General features: G+C 44.4%; 1 protein-coding gene across 1 annotated transcript in view; it reads left to right on the top strand.

Moving 5' to 3' along the window:
- The first annotated feature begins 1633 nt into the window (after positions 1-1633).
- AUG3 (HAUS augmin-like complex subunit) overlaps positions 1634-21845 on the top strand; it is a 146990-nt gene continuing 126778 nt past the window's right edge. The window contains exon 1 of the mRNA XM_087676823.1: positions 1634-1998. Coding sequence (XP_087532949.1) covers positions 1823-1998 — 176 coding nt within the window. The 5' untranslated portion in view covers positions 1634-1822. The remainder of the gene's footprint in view (positions 1999-21845) is intronic.

Genomic DNA, 21845 nt, shown 5'->3' with positions numbered 1-21845 from the left:
TGACTTTTCCAATGTGCATGATCAATCAAGTTTCTTTGTTGAAAGAGCAGTTTATACTTTGAGGAATGTAGAGATGAGGCATTTAAATTTAGAATTATTTTGTTTGATGCCAAGAGATGTGAGACGATATTATAGTACTAATAGTATATTTGATACAAATAAAAATAGGTTTCACTACACTGTAGAATATTTGAAGTCTTTTGATTTGGAAGGTGGATTTCTGCAATATTTATTGCTATTGAAGGTCAATGCATCTATTATTTTGCTTCGAAACTTAAACCGTACGAGAGAACAATGTAATAGAATGAGAGTGATATGCAAGGCTTTTAGTAGCAAGGTTTTGGAAGTCGAGATAATTACAGGTACAAACATTGGTGCCAGTGTATTTATTCCAAGAACCACATTTATTCCCATAACTTTGCACTTTTCCTTCTCTATGAGGTGACGACATTTTCATGTACAATTGGCATTTGCAATGACTAATAACATAGACTGTGAGCGGGGCTCTATCTTAAAAGATCGATCTTTACACATGGGTAGTTGTATGTGGCACTTTTAAAAGTGAAATCCTTTGCTGGCTTAGAAATTTTGTTGCATGACAACGATTGTTATGCAAGTTCCATTACTAACTTTATGTACAAAGAAATCTTGCAAAGAGTGTAATCATATCCAACTTTTTGCAATGTGTGTCGTGCTCGATTGTTTCGATCATTATTACTCTTTCTAGACTCATTTCATCTTTGTTTGTTTTAGTTTTTTTAACTCTTGTTTTGTAAGAAAATGAAGCCCCTAGTGTTTAGTTACTAACGTGCATCTCAGGTTTAGATGAGATTGTGGTAGAAATTCCTATCTTTCGTACAAGAAACTAAAATATGTAGATCTCTTACACATGTATTGAGCATCTTGAGAGTCTTTCATTTGTTCAAAGATTTGAAGGCCTATTTATTGAGATTATTTATGAGGGATATGTACAGTGTCATTACATGGCATCCCCTATCTACATATGGATAATTTGGGCGTTTGTTTTCTATTGCTTTTATATACAGGCAATCTACATATAGATTTCATTGTTGTTTCCTCTCATAAATATACATTGTTAATATCGTTATATTGTTATAAGAAAATAATTAATGAGGGTGAGACGTTGCTTTTGCTCTTGCATAAACATTAGAGATACAAGAAATTAGTTTAGAGTCTAGGGTGTAGCTAATGGGAATGATGTTTTTTTTGGGGGGGACATGTAAGGATATTTAAAGGGAGTAGTAAACTGTGAGCTCTACTTGGTTTCCACTCTACATGTGATTCCCTATACTTAATGGTGAACCTTTACATGTGAGGGTTCACCATTCCCTCACATGTGAGGATTCATCACTGAGTATAAAGAATCACATGTAGAATGTGAGGGTTATCACTGAGTACAGAGAATCATATGTAGAGTGGAAACCAAATAAAGCTCAGAGTTACTTCTACTCTTTATATAAGTGTTTCTGGCTCTAATGCTATGGTATAGTTACAAAGCCCATAACCTTATAAAGCGTGTTTCTGGCTCTAATGCTATGGTATAGTTACAAAGCCCATAACCTTATAAAGGGACGAAAGGGGTTTATACTAGATATCTTTAAAAATGTCCTACTGGGGGTAGGAGGGAGGAGGGCTACTTCCCCATTGAGAGAGAGAGAGAGAGCGAGAGGAGAGTTCTAACCATACGAGAGAGAGGTTACGGAAAAGAGAGAGCAAGAGTGTGCGCGTGTGAATTCATGAATTGGAAGAGAGAGAGAGATAGAGAGAGACAGAGAGCGCGCGTGCATGCATCTGCAGCATTATGAGTGGCGCCCGGCTCTGCAATTTGCTGGTAGAGTTGGGGTATGAGGATTGGCAGCTTCTGGATCCGGACAGCTTCGAATGGCCTTTCCAGTACGACGATACGCGCGCCCTTCTCGATTGGCTCTGCTCCAACCTTCGTCCGTCCAACGTGCTTTCCCCCCAAGAAGTCCTACAGTCAGTGTTCCCCCATCTGATCACTCTCTTTGTACTGTGCTAAAATGCAAAAATCCATGATGCACCCAGGAGATATGAAAATGCGCGTACTTCTCAGCTTGAATCTTCTTCTATTCTTCGTTTCTGCGTCTAGGAAATTTGTTACCAGCATGTTGTGTTGATTGAAATGACCCAATTTCAAAATGAGAGCCTTTTTATCAGTGTAGTGAGTCGATCGAACGACTCCTCTAAACTTGTGCTTAATGTGTATGTTGGGCCTCGGATCCTAATAGCAGTCTCTTTATGAGGCCTCATACACATGCGCACACACCTGTTGTTGTGGAGAAATAACCTTGTACTAACAATAAATGTATACGAATAGGCCCAATACGATTAAAAGGTGCAGGCATAAAGGTTAGAAGCATTCATTGAAAATATCATATTGATGTCTATTGATCCTTTATTGATGAGGCTGTCAGAAAGAGATTTGTGCAGAGATCTTCTAAGATAAGTGTTACCGTTTGAAATAAAGGCCTCAAAAGTAGCCAAGTTTTGAAGCTTTCAAATATTCCAGAGTATCCAAAAGTGCCCCCAGAAAATTAAAGAAGCTTAATATTTAAATCTGATCGGTAAAGAACCAAAAAGCCAGAAAAGCTTGCCAAATGCAAAGGAAGAAAGCGGAGTCTAAGAGAAACAGACACTTGTTGAATAAGCTCTTGTGATTGAGGGTGACCCTAAAAAATGTGAAAAAGTCTCATTTGAAGCACCACATCTATGACAAGTAGTAGGAGCAATCTTTTTGGTGGTAAGCAATGGATGCGAAAGGACAACAGCACTCATACATCTGTGATGGAAAAGACACTCCTTGATTGGCAACTCGCTGGCCCAAATATTTGAGAGTTGTTAGTACCATTTCAGAATAGAATCTAGCAATGGAGGGAATAGTGTCCTTATCAGTGTCTCAAAGCACACAAAACCTATTTTTAGTTGTGTATGCTATTTGAGGGCAAAACCACCTTGCCAAGCAAAGTTGCAATGGCAAGAAGATGTGCTTGAAGATAGTTATGGAAGTCTTGGACTCCCATGGGTGGAGATAGAACATTTCTAATGGATATGATAATTATAACCTCTAGTAGTTGACTATGGAAGCACACAAACCAACCAAGCTCAAACACTGGAGGTGATTTCTCAAGCATAATTTGTTTGTGAGACACATTTGAAAAGGAGCCCGTCAAAGCAAAGTTTGATGATCAATCTTAACAACAAAATCAACAAGGTGTTGCTTTCATAAAAGAAGGGCATGAATAGCACCCAACAACTCTTTCTCATAAACTTGCAAATACCTACATAAGCCACCCTAAATGTCAAAATAGTGTGATGGGACGGTTTGCGCTCATACCATATCAAAGAGATAGTAGGGTTTGTAGGGAGAAACACAGAGTGTACGGCAAATGTCGAGAGAAGAAGAAACTCGGAGAAAACATAGAAGAAGAAAAATATGAACAATGAATCATTGAATCATGCTGAATGAATCAAGGTAATACAACGGAGCTGAAGTTCAAAGATGACTACATTGTCTTGGTTGATTAGGCGATAGCACATGTAGGGAATCTGCATAGTGAAGGGAGTGAAGCGCACTCCTTCGGGTAGTAGAATATTGAAGTAGATATTGAAAAATGAAGGACAGTAGTATCGGGAGCGAAATGCAGTCCTCAAGAGTGAAGAAAACACAAAAACGTAGGTATCTGATGCAGGGTTAACAAATAGGATGTATCTTGCTGTAAATGGCTTGAATCCACTATTAATGAAGCCTCATGATAATGCTAGGTGAGGAGGGTTGACGCTAGATGCGGCTGCATTAAATGTAGCCGATTGGACAACAAATCTGTTCGCCGACCAGTTGTTTGAATGCACTCTGTTGATGCCTAACATGTGGCAGTTGCCACGTGGCACTCTTGTACCAATTGTTGCCTGGGAAACTTACTGTACCTACTGCCTGTTCGGGGAATGACCAGCTAACTAGGTCTAACACCCCCTCTCAAATCTTGGATATGGTAGAAGGCTAAGGGATTTGGAGTGCTGTCGAAGTAAAGCTTGGGAAAGCGCCTTGGTAAACAAATCGACAAGACTTTCCTTTGTCTTGCAATAGACCAGGAAAACGGTCTTATCTAGAATCTTCTTCCGAATGAAATGGTACGCGATCTCAATATGCTTTGTCCGAGCATGAAACATAAAGATTCCTGGCCAAGGCAATGCAACTTTCATTGTTGCACTGTAGAACAATAGGACCTATTTGCGGGCAGCCAAGCTCCTTTAGGAGCTTGTGAAGCCACATTGTCTCACATGTAGTAGATGACGCCGCCCGATACTTTGCCTCAGTTGAAGAGAGGGCAACCGTGGGTTGCTTCTTGCTGCTCCATGAAACAACACCAACACCCAAGGTAAAACAATAACTTGTTGTGGATCTCTGATTATCCACATCACTAGCCCAATTCGAATCACTCCAACCAGTAAGGACCAAGTCCATAGCACTTGTACCAGTAGGATAATAGAACCCCAGATTAGGAGTCCCTCGTAGGAACCGCAAAATCCTTTGAGTAGCCTACCAATGTGCCATCATGGGTTCACTCATGAACCCAGCCAGCATGCCTACAACATAACATAAGTTAACATGGGTATTAAGAAGCCAAATCAAGGAGCCAACCGATTGTCTATATTGGGTAGCATCCGCCAAAGGAGATTCGGGTCCATAGGAGTTGTAAGAGACTTGCATCCCTCCATTTCACGCATAGTCAAGAGCTCCTGTATATACCGTTGCTGGGAAATAAAAATACCCCTCGGAGTTTGATAGATCTCATGACCTAGAAAGAAGTGAAGAAGTCCCATATCCGTCATCTCAAACTTCTAATGAAGTGCTGCCTTCATCTGCTCGACCATCTGATTATGATCACTTGTCACAATCAGGTCGTCCACGTAAAGGACAAACAACATGACCTCCACTTGAGGTGTGTACATACAACTGGGGGTTGGCTTTGAAATGTTGATATCCTAATTTCTCTTGGAGGAACGAGTCAATCTTCTCATTCCAAGCAGGGGGAGTCTGCTTAAGGCCATAGAGAGCCTTCCACAACCTGTACACCTTGCCATTAGAAGAACCGAAGCTGGGAGGCTGTTCGATATAGATATCCTTCTTCAGCTTCCCATTTAAGAAGGCAGACTTTACATCCAGCTGATAGACCGGCCATCTTCTATGGCTAGCCAAGGCAAGAACTACGCGAATAGTGGCCATCTGAGTTGTAGGGGTAAAAGTATCATGGAAATCAACGCCTGGGCATTGTGCAAAACCTTTAGCAACAAGGCATGCCTTGTACTTATCCAATGTGCCATCACTGTGGTACTTGGTCTTGAAGACCCATTTGACTCCAATGATCTTCTTATAAGGAGGCTTTGGCATGAGATACCAAGTGCCATTCCTCTCAATTGACTCCAACTCCTGCTCCATTGCTTTACGCTAATGATCATGTTGTAAAGCTCTCTTCATCGAAGTGGGCTCCTGATCCTGCATGACACGAGTCATCAAATAGTAATTAGTGTAATCAAGCTCAGTGTGATGTGCTTGGTTCCTTTGAGAACACCGTGGGCCATCTTGTGGTTGCCACTCCTTAGGGACCCCCTCAATCCTTGCATCACGAAGAGTGTCATGAGCCCAACGAGGAGGCGACCGGATCTCGCCTCGTTGCCCTCCATTTGCTGAAGTTTCTGAAAGGTCCATTGATAGTGGGGAAGCATTTTGTTAATCCGGTGGCTAAGAACTAAGGCTCCAAAGGAACAATTGCGGGCGCTCAACTGTCACCAGGATCTCCAAGAATAGGGTGTTCCTCACCCCCCTCTAAGGCTAGAACTTCCACGAACCGAACATCACGGCTTGTGTAAACATCTCGCTTAACGGGATCATATAATCAATAGCCTTGAGATTGCGAGCTATAGCCCAGAAACACTTGCCGTTTAGAAGCTGCTTCAAATTTGTCATGCTATGTCTTCGGGATGTGAACATAGGCATCACACCCAAAAACCTTGAAATAAGAAACATTTGACTTAGACCCAAAGTACGCCTCATATGAAGTCATACCAACAACAATGGAAGTAGGGGAATGATTAAGGATGTGAACTGCGATAGCCACAGCTTGAGCCCATAGACATTGAGGTGTCTGACGGTGCTCCATCATGGTACAAGCCATCTCAATCACATTGGATTTCTTCCGCTCGAAGATGTCATTCTAGTGAGGGGTGGTTGTATTTGCAAACTCCTGGTGAATACCACGATCTGCTAAAAAATGAGCAAGCTCATTAGAAACAAATTCTCCGCTCTTATCCAATCATAAGGTCTTCAGGTTCCGGCTCGATCGGTTTTCCTCAAAGAGTAACCAATCCTTAAAGTAGGAGAAAGCCTCCGAATTTAGCTTTAAGAAATAAGCCCATGTCATCTTGTTGTAATCATCCATAATTAGCGTGAAATACAAGCTTCCTCGAAGGGACTCTGTCCTCATCGGTCCACAAAGATCGGTAGAAACAAGCTCCAAGGGTGCTGAAGACCGCCTTGAAACCTTGTTGGGAACAACATCATGAGTTTGCTTCCCACGGATGCAGGATACACATGGTTGTTGGCTCACCACAATATCCGGCAAACCTCGAACAAGCTGGCCCTTGGATGCCTTTTGAAGGTTATCATAATTGAGGTGGCCAAACTGAGCATGTGAAAGCTTGGACTGAGTTTGTGAGGTAGGAAGAAGAAGATTGTAACTTGTAGACTCCATTCTCCTCATAACCTGAAGAAAGAACCTCTCTTGATCCACGATCAAGAATCCAAAAAGAATCCTCATCAAATTCAACCAAGAGGCCGAGGGCACAAATCTTGTGTACTGAAAGTAGATGGTACTCCAAGGCCGACACATAAAGTACCTCGGAGGTATGGGCACCACCACGTCCATCTAGAATAAGATGCATGTTGCCTCGTCCTTGTATGGAATAGATGAATTGTCACCAATGAGAATCTGGCCATGCAAAGGCAGCAAATGAGCAACACCTACGGAGGAAGGAGTCATGTGCCAGGAGGCACCACTGTCAAAAATCCACTCCAGAGTGTATGGCGCCATCAACACAACATCAGAAGCCGTCAGGGTCGAATCCTCAACCACCTCCAAGTGGAGGAAAGCATTTGATGAGGGAACAACCACCGCTCCAGAATCCTTTGAAGATTTCTCCTTCTGCTCCTTGTTGGGGCAATCCTTCTTCCAGTGACCAGTTTTGCCATAGATGTGACAAGTAGACTCCTTGTCTTTGTCCTTCTCCTTCTTCTGAGAGGACTGTCCTGTCAGAGTGAAGCAATGCGGAAGTGAATGACCGTGACAAAGAGTGAATGGAGAGAGAAGAGAGAGAAAGAGACAGTGAAACGCAGAATGCTGTATAAGGATGCAGAATTATACATGGGTGCAGAGAGAATATCTGCATATGTCTTTGCCTTGAGGACCTTGATCTCTGTCACCCTCGAGTGCTGTCTCCGTCACCAGCAGGCTGAAATCTGTCAAATACAAGTGATGAAGTTTGCTGGAAACTCAGCCTTTAAAAGGCTGAAAAGAATGCCTCGAAAGATGCCCAAAATAGGCAGGTCGGCTGCATTTAATGCAGCCGACTGCAGTCGGGGACAATTCGATTGCTGGCACGTGGCACTGTTGACGTGGCATGGAGCTGATTGCTAACACCCCCTCTCAAATCTTGGACAAGGCAGTAGATGTAGGGATCTGGAATGTCAATGAAGTAAAGCCTGGGGAAGTGCCTTTGTAAAGAAATTTGCAAGATTGTCTTCACGCTTACAGTATTCCACATCAATGGTCGCATCTAGAAGCTTCTCCCTGATGAAGTGATATTCAATCTCTATGTGTTTCGTTCGAGCATGGAATACGGGATTCTGTGCCAAGGCAATGCAACTCTCATTGTCGCACCGCAAGATAGTAGGACAAGTCTGGGTGCAACCAAGCTGCTCCAACAACCACCAAAGCCACACAACCTCACATGTGGTAGAAGACGCAGCTCCATACTCTACCTCAGTCGAAGATAGGGCTACTGTGGGCTGTTTCTTGCTACTCCAAGAGATAGCACCAGCCCCCAAGGAAAAACAATAACCTATAGTAAACCACGTGTGATCCACGTTGCTAGTCCAATCTGAATCACTCCAATGTGCAAGAACAAGATCAGAAGCACTTGTACCTGCTGGATAATGAATCCCTAAGGCAGAGGTCCCCCTCAGATATCGTAGTATCCTCTGAGCAGCCTGCCAATGCACCTGTTGAGGTGCTCTCATGAATCCAACCAAGAGACCTACAACAAAGCAGAGATCAACCCGTGTGTTGAGGAGCCAAATCAATGAGCCAATAGCTGACGGTAGCAAGTAGCATCCGCCAAAGGAGAATCCGCGATTGAAGTGGCCTTCCAGTTCAGATCCACAGGAGTAGAAATGGACCCATCTCAAAAGTCACCAAGAGCTCTTGAACATATATGTGCTGAGAGATGAAAATCCCCCTTTGAGATTGATAAATCTCATGGCCCAAAAAGAAATGGAGAAGTCCTAAATCCGTCATCTCGAACTTCTGATGTAGGGTTGCCTTCGTCTCTTCGACCTTTTGGGTATGAGCGCATGCAATAATCAAGTCATCAACATACAAAACAAACAACACACGACCTCCCTCGGAAGTGTGCACATAAAGCTGTGGATCGGCCCTAGAACACCGATATTCCAACTTGGCCTGGAGAAATGAGTCAATCTTCTCGTTCCAAGCATGCGGAGCCTGCTTTAGGCCATACAAGGTCTTCTTTAACCTATAAACTTGCCCAGTTGAAGAACCAAATCCAAGAGGCTGCTCTACACAGATCTCTCCTTCAAATCACCATTCAAGAAGGCCGACTTCACATCCAACTGCAAAATAGGCCATCTCCTATGACCAACCAAGGCAAGAACATCATGAATAGTTGCCATGCGAGCTGTAGGGGCAAAAGTATCATGGAAGTCAACACGTGGGCGGTGTGTAAAACCTTTAGCATCAAGGCGAGCCTTGTGCTTGTCCAAAGAGCCATCACTATGGTACTTGGTCTTGAAGACCCATTTGGCACCAATCACCTCCTTATGAGAGGACGAGGCACAAGGAACCAAGTGCCATTCTGCTCAATTGCCTTCAACTCGGTTTCCATCGTCTTCTGCCAATGATTAGACTGTAAAGCCTCCTTCATTGATGTAAGCTCTCTATCTTGCATAACATGGAACATCAAACAGTAGTTAGAGCAAACAAGCTCCGTTGTATGTGCCTGGTGTCGTCGTGATCTCTGTGGTTCATCTTGCGGTTCCCACTCCTCAGGGACCCCCTCGATCCCTGAATCACGGAGGGTGTCACGGGCCTAATGACAAGGAGGCCGAATCTCTCCTCGGTGCTCCCCATCTATTGAAGACTCGGGTACATCCACCGGTGAGAGCTCCACTAGGGTGGCCGGTGGAAGAGAAGACTCGGAATCTGAAGAAGAATTGCCATCAAGAGACTGGGCTCCAAAGGAATTGTCTCGGGAGCCCAAATCTCCCTTGGATCTCCAAGTATGGGGTGCTTCTCACCCCCCTCTGTGGCCGGAACTTCCACGAACCGCACATCTCGGCTCGTGTAGACATCCTGCTTTACGGGGTCATACAAAGAAGACTTTAATTTGTAGATGCCATTCTCCTCATACCCTAAAGAGAGAACGTTCGTCGATCCACGATCAAGAACGCGAACAACATCATTGTCAAACTCCACCAAGAGACCAAGAGAACAAATCTTATGTACCGAAAGCAAATGATACCCTAAACCTAGCACATCCAACACCTCGGAAGTGTGGGTACCACCATGCCCATCTGGAATCAACTGCATCTCAACCCGTGTTGCAGTAAACACTGAAGAGCTGTCTCCGATGAGAATCTGCCGACGCAAGGGTTGCAAATGGGCAACACCAACTGACGAAGGAGTCATGTGCCGGGAGGCACCACTATCCACGATCCACTCTCGAGCCTAGGGAGATGTCATCACAGCATCAAAAGTCTTCGATGTAGAGTCCTCAATGACCGCTAAGTGTAGAAAAGTAGTTGATGAGGGTGCAGCCACCGCTCTAGAATCCTTTGTGTCCTTCTTGTCCTTATCGGGGCAATCCTTCTTTCAATGGCCAATCGTACCACAAATATGGCATGTTGATTCTTTCTCTTTGTCCTTCTTGGATTTGTTGTCCTCCTCCTTCTTCTTTTGGTCCTTCCTCTTTTTCTGAGAGGTTTGACCAATCAATGCCTCTGATTTGGAAGCATTCTGTCCCTTCAATTCTTTCTCTTGGTCCAAGACCATAGGAACCAACTCTTTCCATCGAAGAGTCGACTCTTGCCCTGAAGCAATAAGAGCGGAAAAAAAAGCACCGAATCGTGGCAGGAAGTGGGACAATAAAGTGATTGCCATGTCTTTGGAGGAAATGGGCTTCCCCACATTTTGAACCTGCATCTGAAGTTGCCAGAGCTTGTTGATGTGTTCCCAAAGCGGAGAAGACTTATTTACGTACAAAGTCCGTTTCTGCACCTCCAAAGAAACCCTCTTCATAAGGGTCATTCTATTGTACATCTGGTCAAGTTCCAGCCATATCTTCCGAGCCACCAACAAGTGCTCGATATGGGCTATCATGGTTGTTGTACAAGACAGAAAGAGAAAAGAACGAATTGCAGCATTCAATTTGTCCCAGAGAGACTGAGCTTTGGTAAACTCCACACGAGCATTGGAAGAGAGTTTGGACTCATCTCTCACTGAGGGCCGGTTGATCTCCTCCATCACAAGCTTCGCTAAATCATAAGACTCCAATATGGCCAAGATCATCACTCGCCAGATATGGTAATTGTCGCCATCAAGCTTCTGATCTGATGGAAGAGCCGGTAGGATAGGCACCTTCCTGTCCATGATCACCCGGAACTCTATGTCAGTCTCTGTAGACATCTTCACTTGCATTGCCTGCACAAATGCAAAAGAAACCCCCTCTGACTGTGAAAACGCAGCCTGCTAGGGCTCTTGTCTCCATGTCCCGAACCTTCTTCAAGTGCCCAAAGGCGATGAAAAGGTAAAATCTGCACTTGAAGGCCAAAAACACAGCCTTCTTCTTCTCCAACAGCAGAAAAACAGCAGCAGCTTCAGCAAATCTTCTCTTTTCTCGCATGCCCACACTGGCCTCAGCCTTGTTTTGATGTGCAGCCCACGTGCTTGCACTTGAACACTGAAAACGCAGCCTTGTGTCACTCTGAAAACTCCTCTTCAGATAGGTCCACCCTAGGTTAGTCCTTCAATGCTTTGATACCATGTCAGAGTGAAGCAATGCGGAAGCGAATGACCATGACAGAGTGAATGGAGAGAGAAGAGAGAGAGAGAAAGAGAATGAAATGCAGAAAATCTGCAGCGAAGAATGCTGTATAAGGATGCAGAATTACACATGGGTGCAGAGAGAATATCTGCGTATGTCTCGCCTTGAGGACCTCGATCTCTGTCAGCCCCGAGTGCTATCTCCGTCACCAGCAAGATGAAATCTGTCAAATACAAGTGATGAAGTCTGTTGGAAACTCAGCTTTTCAAAGGCTGAAAAGAATGCCTCGAAAGATGCCCAAAATAGGCAGGTCGGCTCCATTTAATGTAGTCAACTACAGTCGATTAGTCGGGACGGACAGTTCGATTGCTGCCACGTGGCAAAATTGCCATGTGGCAATATTGACGTGGCAGGGAGTTGATTGTTAACATGACCAACCAAGGCTTCAAATTTAGAAGCATTGGTCCCTTTGAATTGCTCTTGTTTGTCCAAGACCATAGGAACCAACTCTTCCCACCGAAGAGTCTCAGACTGCCGTGAAGCAATCAAGGCGGAATAAAAACTGCTGAAGCGGGGCGGTAATTGTGAAAGAAGAGTTATCGCCATGTCTTCAGAAGTGATCACCTTCCTTGCATTTTGAACTTGCATCTAAAGTTGCCTCAGCTTGTTGATATGCTCTCACATAGAAGATGACTTGTTGACACTTACGGTCCGCATTTGCACTTCCAAAGAAACTCACTTCATAACGGTCATCCGATTGTACATCTAATCAAGCTCCAGCCATATCTCCCCGGCCACCATCAAATACTCGTATAAGAGATAACAACTGTAGTACATGAGAGAAATAAAAATGAGCGAATGCGAGCATTGAGTTTATCCCAATGTGCCTGAGCCTTTGCCAACTCCACCTTATTTGGAAAAGAGTTTGGAGTCATCTCATGAAGAGGGACAATGAATAGCCTTTGTAAGAAGCTCCACGGAATCATAGGACTCCAGAATGGCAAGCATCATGACCCACCAGATGCAGTAATTCTTGCCATTGAGCTTTTGATCTGAAGGAAGAGCCGGTAAGATGGGCACCTTGCAGTCCATGATTGCCTGAAACTCTGTCTTGGCCTTAGAAGACATCTTCACCTACAATGCTTGCACAAAAAGCAGCCCCCTTTGACTATGAAAACACAGCCTGTTAGGGCTCTTGGTCGCTCGTCCTGCTCCTTCTTCACCCGCCAGAGGTGATGTAAAGGTAAAATCTGCACTTGAAGGCCCAAAATGCAGCATTCTTCCTTCTCTAATAGCAAAAAACGGCAGCAGCTTAAGCAAATTTTCTCCTTTCTTGCACGCCCACGTTCACCTCAGCCTTGTTTTGATGCGCAGCCCTCTTGCTCGCACTTGAATGCTGAAAAGGCAGTCTTGTGTCACGCTGAAATCTCCTATTTAGATGAGTCCACCTTAGTCCTTCAATGCTCTGATACCATGTTAGAGTGAAGCAATGCGGAAGCGAATGATCGAGACAAAGAGTGAACAGAGAGAGAAGAGAGAGAGAAAGAGACAGTGAAACATAGAAAATTTGCAGTGAAGAATGCTGTATAAGGATGATAAATATACACAGGTGCAAAGAGAATATCTGTGTATGTCTCCATCTCGAAGATCTCAGTCTCCGTCAGCCTCGAGGGCAGTCTCCATGGTCTGTAGCATGAAATTTGTGAAAACAACTGAGGAAGATTGCTGAAATCAGGGCCAATAAATAGGCCAGTAGAAAAATGCTAGAAATATCAGGTCGGCTGAATTAAATGCAGCTGATTGGACTGCAAATGTCCGACCGGTTGTCCAATTGCACTCTGTTTGATGCCTAACACATGGTAGCTGCCACGTGGCACTCCACCAATTGCTGCCTGGGAAACTTGCTCTACTTGCTACCTGTCCGGGGAATGACCAGCTAACCAGCTCTAACATGGAGAGGATGGGGAAAGGAGTGAAGAATATGGAAGAGAGTGAGAGTGCTAGAGGGAATGAATGTGTGGGATCATGAATTGATGGAGTGAGTGCTATATTTATAGGTACAGACTGTCTTGAATGGCACCCATCGAAATCTCTCAGGTAACGCCTCGGCTCTTTGGGGTGGTGCCCATGCCTGAAACATCCAAAGCCTTGAACTATAAAGAACCTATAGATCTAGGGTATCATTGGGAATCAATGGGAAGGGGGATCAATTGGTGAGATGTCATGGACATGCCAACCACCCCAAGAAGATAAAGGTTGTTGACAAGGTGTGTGAAGAATCGCATGATGAGAAGGGACCCCCTCTGAAGAAGAAGAAGGATGAGCCCTCATTGAAGCTCCCTTGATGTGAGATAGAGAATTAGAAAACTCATGGATCATGGCCTCCAAAGAGTTTGATGTTAAAGGAAGGGCAGTCGATGGTGCCGAAGAAGGTATTTGGGCTCTAAGGGAACAGAAGCGAGGCAGCTTCCAGAGGTGGCCGCTCGGACATGAGTAGAGGAGGGAGTGGAGGGAGGGGTATCACACAGAATCTCCTTGATACCCACATTGGAGTCAATGTCCATGGAGCAATACTAGGGAGGTGAGGAAATAGGTAGCTCATGAGGAGCCATTGGTGGGCAACGGCCTTTGTCTCTCACTTGAGTGGACTATGGAGCCGAAGGAGAGGAAGGAGTCGAACAATCATTGTCTCTCAATGGAGTGGACTGAGGAGACCGTACCCTACAACCATTGTTTCTCAATGGAGTAGATTGCAGAGCAAGAGTCCAACAACTACTGTCTCTTGACGAGATGGTATTCAACATCCATTGTCTCTTGGTGGAGCAGACTATAGAATTGGTGGTTGGGAAAGTCACTCCACCCGAGAATTCGTGGGGGAAACCTCTGTAGTGCATTGCAGTGGTCTCTAGGAGGTCGTAGCGTTTGATGAGCTCTTAGATTCTTCTTTTTCTCGTAAGGGCTTTAGTGCGCATCAATGCATCTTATTGCCTTGAGTATAAAAATTAGATAGCCCATGTAGAATAATCCTTGCGTAGCGCATTGTATAATAATAATTTGGTAGCCAGTGGTCTCGAGGAGGTCGTAGTGCATGATGAGATTTTAGATCCTCCTTGGACTCGTAAGGACTTAGTGCACATTGGATGTGTCTTATTGCCTTGAGCATAGTAATTTGATAGTGGATGTAGAATAGTCTTTGTGGCCTAGAAAGGTGAGGTGGCATAAAGTGTGCTAGGGGGAAGATGCATATACTGTGGTGGGGTAGGGAGCAAAGATTGATATTGACAATCTTTGGTGGTATGGCCGTTCTTGTTGTGGGAGGTGTACCTAGCGCTTGGTTCTTTGATCTGTTTAGAGGCCATAGCAGTGGCATGGCAAAAGTGTAAAGGGAGGGTGGTAGGGAGGAAAAACATAAGAGTGTCTCTCGATAATGCAACGAAAAATAAGGAAATCTGAAGGTGATGCCAAGTTTGCAACCTTTGTTTGCCTTCTTTGATGAAGAGGATCTTTAGCTCTCTGAGCACCTTTGTTCTAATGCCATGTCAAAATAGTGTGATAGGATGATATGCATGTCAGAAGTGGTGCAGCAATGGAAGCGTAAAGAATATGCTGAAATAAATGCTGAAACACAAGACAGAAGAAAGGAAGAAAGAATGAACACAGTAGACAGATGAGAACTCAGATGTATGCTCGGAAAATGGAATCCATATCGAACACGAGACAGCAGCATACAACGGTGAGTCATTGGCTGCGTGGGCTCCTCAGCACCGGCTCCTCTCTCCCAGAAGGATCTCCACTGATGGCTGAAGTACCACAGACTGTGGAGGAGGAGCCCTATAAATAGCCACAAAAGTGGGGAGCATAAAATGCAGGTCGGCCAGCATTTAATGCTGGTCAGCCAGCAATAAATGCTAAAAGTACATCATAAATGGCCACAAAAATGTGCCATAAAATACTGCATAAAATGCTACATAAAATGCCCAGCCTCTGCACACAGACTCACACCATGAGCTGACTAATATCTGCTAAACCCACACCATGAGCTGACTCATATCTGCTAACACCCTCTCTCAGATCATGTGTGATCTGATACAATAAAATAGTACAATGATGGAGAATCATAAACTACACAACAAAGAAACACCAGAAGGACCATGGATGTCCAAGCGGTGAGTGGCCAACCCACCACCAAGATGCCTCGGAGAGTATCTGATGTCGATGTCGATCATACCAACAACACCTGAAAATAGAGAAGACTCATAGCAGCTCTCTGTGTAATGTCACCTATGTCACTCAGGACAGACAAAGCCAATCTGCCAAACATGTCTCTGAACATGTGACCATGGATTCCCCGCCTTTGGCCAAACCACCAAAGTGTCCCCTCATGTGAGCTCCAGACGAAAGCCTCTCGCTCTCTATCAAGAAGAACAGCTCATCATGAACCCAGAAATCAACTCCAGTCTCTAGGATTTCACTGCCAGATACCGTCGATGCGTCAGGGACATCCCTCTCTGGATCCTGTGCATCTATATCAAGATATAGATGAGGCATTGCAGCCCCACCAACACTCGCTCACACTCCCTCTCTGGCATAAGAGAGTCGTGAGGGATGACCGCATCACCACCACTAGAAAGCAGCCGAGGAAGGGGCCACCAAGCCCTTCCCGCGATCCGAAGAAGAGGATCCCTTCCGCGCCTTGGACTTCTCCTTGGTCGGAGGATCGGAGTCGGAGTCTGATGAAGGAGAGGACTCATCGGTAGAGTCAGCATCCCGCTTCGTCTTCTGCTCCTTCTTCCTGGAAGCCGCTAACTTCTTGCAGTCCTTCCGCAAATGTCCCTTCTTGCCACAGTGGTAACACTGGGCCTTTGACTTCTTCTTCCCGTCACCCCTCTCTGAAGCTACATAAGCCTCACCTCCATAATGTGCTGGAAGCCGCCCCTGTAATCTCAAGGATGCCTCATGCTCAAGAAGCATCGAGGTCTATGTGTAAAACTGACAGGAGTTGATGATGTCTGTGCCCGCAAAGCATTGGCCACTCCATCAAACTCCGGGGGGAGCTTGTAGAGGACCGGCCCGACAAGATGCACCTCGGGAAGAGCAGATTGCATGTGCCGAAGCTGGTCCTGTACCTGCGTAACACGAAGAAGAAAAGACTGAATAGTATCTTTCGGCTCAAACTTCATCTGCTGGAGCTGGCCATAAAGTGTGACGGCCCGCATGGTGGAAGGTGCCTCGTACATCTGCTGCAACTTCTGCCATACTTCAGGAGATGTCCTACAGGAGGTAACCGCCGGTAAGACCGCTTTAGAAATACACTGAAGCAACGCCGAGTAAGCACGGGCATCGTCCGAGTCCCATGTGAGCACCGCTTCCTCATGGTTGTCCTCATCAAGGTCTTCAGGAAGAGGAAAAGGATGGAGAGGTCGAGCAAGAGCTCCACAGACGATGTACCATAGCCGCTTTTGCACAAACCAAGCTTTCATGACAGCACTCCATGTGAGATAATCAGGTCCATGTAACTTATCTTCATTTGAGGTGCACGGAGGGGCCATCTGGAGGAGGTAGAAAAGAGAAGTAGAAGAAAAGAAGGTCGTTTGGAGAGTGAGCACAGCCAAAACGCAACCAAAAACACCAAAAATAGTGAGTTCACATGCAATATAACCCAAAGGCTGACCAAAATAAGCCAAAAGCTGCTGCACAAAGTGAAAAAATCAGTCAAAAACTGCCAAAAACAGCAAAAACGGCCTGAATAATCAGAAAAACAGGCAAAAATAATGCTGTAAACAGCAAAACGCAGGCTGCAAACTGAATAAACAGGGGCTAAAGACTGTTGCCAGCAGTTTGATGAAGGAAACACGGGCAGCAAAGAGTGGAACAGCAGTAAATGCAAATCTGTCCAGAAAAACACAAAACGCAAATGCTGAAACACTGTCGCCAGCAGCAAATCAGCAGTCGCCAGCAGGAAGGACAGCTGGCTGATCAGCAAGAAGGGTGTAAATCCTGAAATCAGCAAGAAAACACAGCACAAATAGGTTGCAGCCTGAGCTCTGATACCATGTCAGAAGTGGTGCAGCAATGGAAGCGTAAAGAATATGCTGAAATAAATGCTGAAACACAAGACAGAAGAAAGGAAGAAAGAATGAACACAGTAGACAGATGAGAACTCAGATGTATGCTCGGGAAATGGAATCCATATCGAACACGAGACAGCAGCATACAACGGTGAGTCACTGGCTGCGTGGGCTCCTCAGCACTGGCTCCTCTCTCCCAGAAGGATCTCCACTGATGGTTGAAGTACCACAGACTGTGGAGGAGGAGCCCTATAAATAGCCACAAAAGTGGGGAGCATAAAATGCAGGTCGGCCAGCATTTAATGCTGGTCGGCCAGCAATAAATGCTAAAAGTACATCATAAACGGCCACAAAAATGTGCCATAAAATACTGCATAAAATGCTACATAAAATGCCCAGCCTCTGCACACAGACTCACACCATGAGCTGACTAATATCTGCTAAACCCACACCATGAGCTGACTCATATCTGCTAACAATGCACTCATACCATATCAGCGAGAGAGTAGGGTTTGTAGGGAGAAACATAGTGTACGGCAAACACCGAGAGAAGAAGAAATTCAAAGAAAACACATAAGAAGAAAAGATGAATGGTGAATCATGTTGAATGAATCAAGATGATACAATGGAGCCGAAGCTCGAAGATGACTGCATTGTCCTGGTTGATCAGGCAATGGCACTTGTAGGGAATTTGCATAGTGAAGGGAGCAAAACACAGTTCTTCGAGTAGTAGAATATCGAAGTAGATGTTGAAAGATGGATTTAGTGTAGGGAGCGAAACACAGTCCTCAAGAGTGAAGAAAACACAAAAATGCAAGTATTTGATGTAGGGCTGACAAAGAGAATGTAACCTGCTGTAAATGTCCTGAATCTTGCTTCAAACAAAGCCTGATGATGATGCTAGGTGAGGAGGGCTGATACCAGATGATGCAACCTTCCTAGGTGGCGATGGATGCAAAAGCCACAAACTGTACTATCCTTCTCATGGGGTGTGAACGGTAGTGGAGAGGATGGAGAAAGGAGAGAAGAATATGGAAGAGAGTGAACAGAGTGTTAGAAGGAATGAATGTATGGGATCATGGACGGGTGGAGTGAGTGTGGTATTTATAGGCATCGATTGTCTCAAGTGTTGCCCCAACTCTCTTGAGTGGTGCCCATGGAAGTCTGTTGGGTGGTGCCCGGCTCTCTTTGGTGGTGCCCAAACACTAACTAATGATCCAAATAAAGCTTTTTTGGGGCTGTAAATGGAAACCAAAATAGGAATGATGGAGAAGAAATGTACTGTTTCCACATGCATCACATTGTACCAAAAGATTTTTGAAGGTTAAGATCAAAATGTTGGATTTGAAGTAAGCTTTTCTTTCAATTGCTTGAAGGCTAAAATCTCTATTTCGGCCCGTTTGAAAGGCACACCATTTCTTTCTTTTGTGGAGAGCAAAGAGAAGCGATCTCTACAAAATGGCAGATGAACCTCCTATGATAAGAACAAAAAAGAAACTACAAACATTATGTAGATTCCACAAAATCGTGCCAAGCTCAAATGGCCTTTAGGCCCATCTTGATACCATCTTTAGAAATGATATGCCCCAAGAAGTGAATCTCCTTCAAGAATTCACTCTTCTTGCCATTAAAGACCAACCAATACGTAAGTGGTTGTTGAAGGACTATAGCCAAATGATTTCGATGCTTCTTCTCATTCTTTGAATAGATAATTGCATCACATTAAAGTGTGAGACAAAGCTGGGCAATGGAAGCAAAACAGTGCAACTGTTGCATACACAATGAACTGAACACAAAGGTAAGAATGGATGAACTTAGAAGAATTGGTCACTGGAATCCTCAAACAAAAGTAGGAGACTATGTACAAACCACATGGGTTGTGGCTACCACTGAATGTAAAGAAATACTCATTTACAGATAACAAACACAATTGTACGACAAAGCACAAACTGATAAAAGAACTTAGTAGGACAATGAACATTGAAGATGAATGAATAATGATGAATAAATACAATGCTCATGTAGTAAACACACTATGTAGGGCGAATACAAAACCTTAAACTATTGTGTTTCTAGGATTGGGACAGAGAATGTGAACTGGAGAGTGTGTCATTCTCTGTAGAGATTCCAAAATGCAGCAGACAACCTCCAAATGTGTACGCCATTAGCAAACGCAGATCTAGAGAGCCTACATCAGTGCTGGACAAGATTGAACAGCTTGAATTGTGGGCAACAGGCTGAAATCAGTTAGGATGATGCAGATGACAATGACTGTAGCAAAATGCAGCAGATCTGATAATGTGGCACGCTGTACAACAGTGCTGGTCAGTAAAAGCAGGTGTAGATAATGATGTCAGCAACATGTGACAGCTGTAGAGTGGTGAAAATAGGCTGTAACAGGTAGATAGCAGTCAAACACGCCAGCAGTAGAAGACAATCTAGAAGCAGGCACAAGCTGAAGGACAACAATGTCAATTTGAGATATCCATTGGAAGAGGTATGTGTTGAGAAACCCTTCACCCTTCACCCGCAGTTTGCGTTTTTGCGTTTCTGTGTTTTGCGTTCAGGGTTTGCGTTTAGGGTTTGCAGCCCCAAAAAGGGGTGCCATCCTAAACTGACTGTGCCTATTTATAGGCCACTCTCTCATTCATTCCTCACGGCTGATTCATTCAGTCCGTCACCTCTCCTCCTGACTCTCCACTACCCTCACACCCCTTTAGGAGGACATTGCGGTTCGTGGCTGTCATCATCATCTTCCTTGTGCTACGACACCCTTGTTCCCTTGTATCACATTCACTCCATGATTCAGATCTTCATCATTCCATTCATCAGAGTTTCTTCTCTCTTCTCTTGTCTTCTCCATGTTTGTCGAGTTCACTCCGTGTTTCTCCTCGCAAACCCTATTGTCTCGCTGGTACGTCATCTTCTGACAGTATGTACAATAGAGAACATGCATCAACAATTTGCCAAACAAGGATGGGTTGGGTGGTTGGGAGCTTGTCTATTTATAGATGAGTGGATGCTCTCAAATTAGGGTTTGGCTTATGGGATATAGACACTCTCTAGGAATGTATATTTTTTAAATGTATGTTTGGTAATAATTGATATTTAGGGTTGTAATAAAGAGCTAATTACTTTATAATGCATTTTTTAGCTCAACATCCCCACTCAAGCCCAAAATTGGAACTAGGAATTGACTATAAGTACAGCTTAAGCCCATGAGTATCCTAGGGTGTCCCATCCCAAAGCAACCGGGGCATTGGGCAAAGGGTGTGTGTCAACTACCCAATGACCTACGAAGATTACAGAGGCAATGGTTATCTTACCAAGGGAGCCCAAAGGGTCACCCCTGAAAGGCCAAGGCATTGGACAAAGGGTGCTTGTTGCCTACGTAATGGCCTATTGAGACTTGACAAGGTAGATGGAACCACTTTGAACTTTTTTTCGAGTGTTTGTCCTATCAAGCATCTGTGTCCCAAGGGGGAAATGGAAAGGATGGTTAGATCCAACATGCCACAAAACAAACAAGCTATCCCTGTGAGAGAGTGTACCAGAAAGGAAACATGAACACAAAGATAGGAATAGAGATAGACTGCAAGAAAAGAAGAAGGAAATCTACATTGAACAAAGAACAAATGCTGAATATAGAAGGAGGATTGATTGATCCCTGCATGCAACTCATAGTGTCAGTGAGGGCACCAAATTAGGTTGATGATGATGGCAGTATCGGAGACAGAGGGAGATGATGGAGTTGGAGTGTGCACTTGCAAACCTTGCAAGGGGAGAATGCATTTGCCAAGTGGGAGGAGTACCAAATATATAGGCACAACCATAAAAAAGTGGCCGATTGCACTTTGGATTCTAAAATATGGCCGACCAGCATTTAATACTAGTCCGACTAGAATAAATGTAGAAAAAAATGCTAGATGTGCTTAGAAATATCTTGGCAGATATGGACAATGTCCGATAGGTAAAGGTAGACTGATGTATGTAGAAACTACTTGGAAAACGCACACTAAATCCCGACTGGAGGAGAAAATTCATTGAAAGGCAATAAACAGATTGCTCTAGAATGAGCTATCTCCTCTGTCAAAACAAGTGATAGACATGTGTGAGCTCCTAAAGTCCTCATCTGACTTAGACTGAGGCTCAAAGGCAAGAGATGACAAGGCATGATAATCATGACTACTAACACCCCCTTAGATCTTGGATGTGGCGGAAGGCCAAGGGAGAAACGAATCCTTGGGTGGCAATAGAAATGCCAATGTTGATGAAGTCTATCGATAAAGATTGCCGATGAAGAAGCTGCTTACGATCCTAGGAAACCCCCTTTGAAACACTAGAGACTAGGAAATTCATAGTTGCATCACCAAGATTGTTCCCCTCTGAAAGGGATGGGGG

Source organism: Lygodium microphyllum, chromosome 4 (genome assembly GCF_053477565.2).
Source record: "Lygodium microphyllum isolate KBCC chromosome 4, Lygodium_microphyllum_v1.1.10, whole genome shotgun sequence".
Classification (NCBI taxonomy): Eukaryota; Viridiplantae; Streptophyta; class Polypodiopsida; order Schizaeales; family Lygodiaceae; genus Lygodium; species Lygodium microphyllum.
Note: the sequence above shows the minus strand (reverse complement) of the source record. Positions and strands in the feature narration are given on the sequence as shown.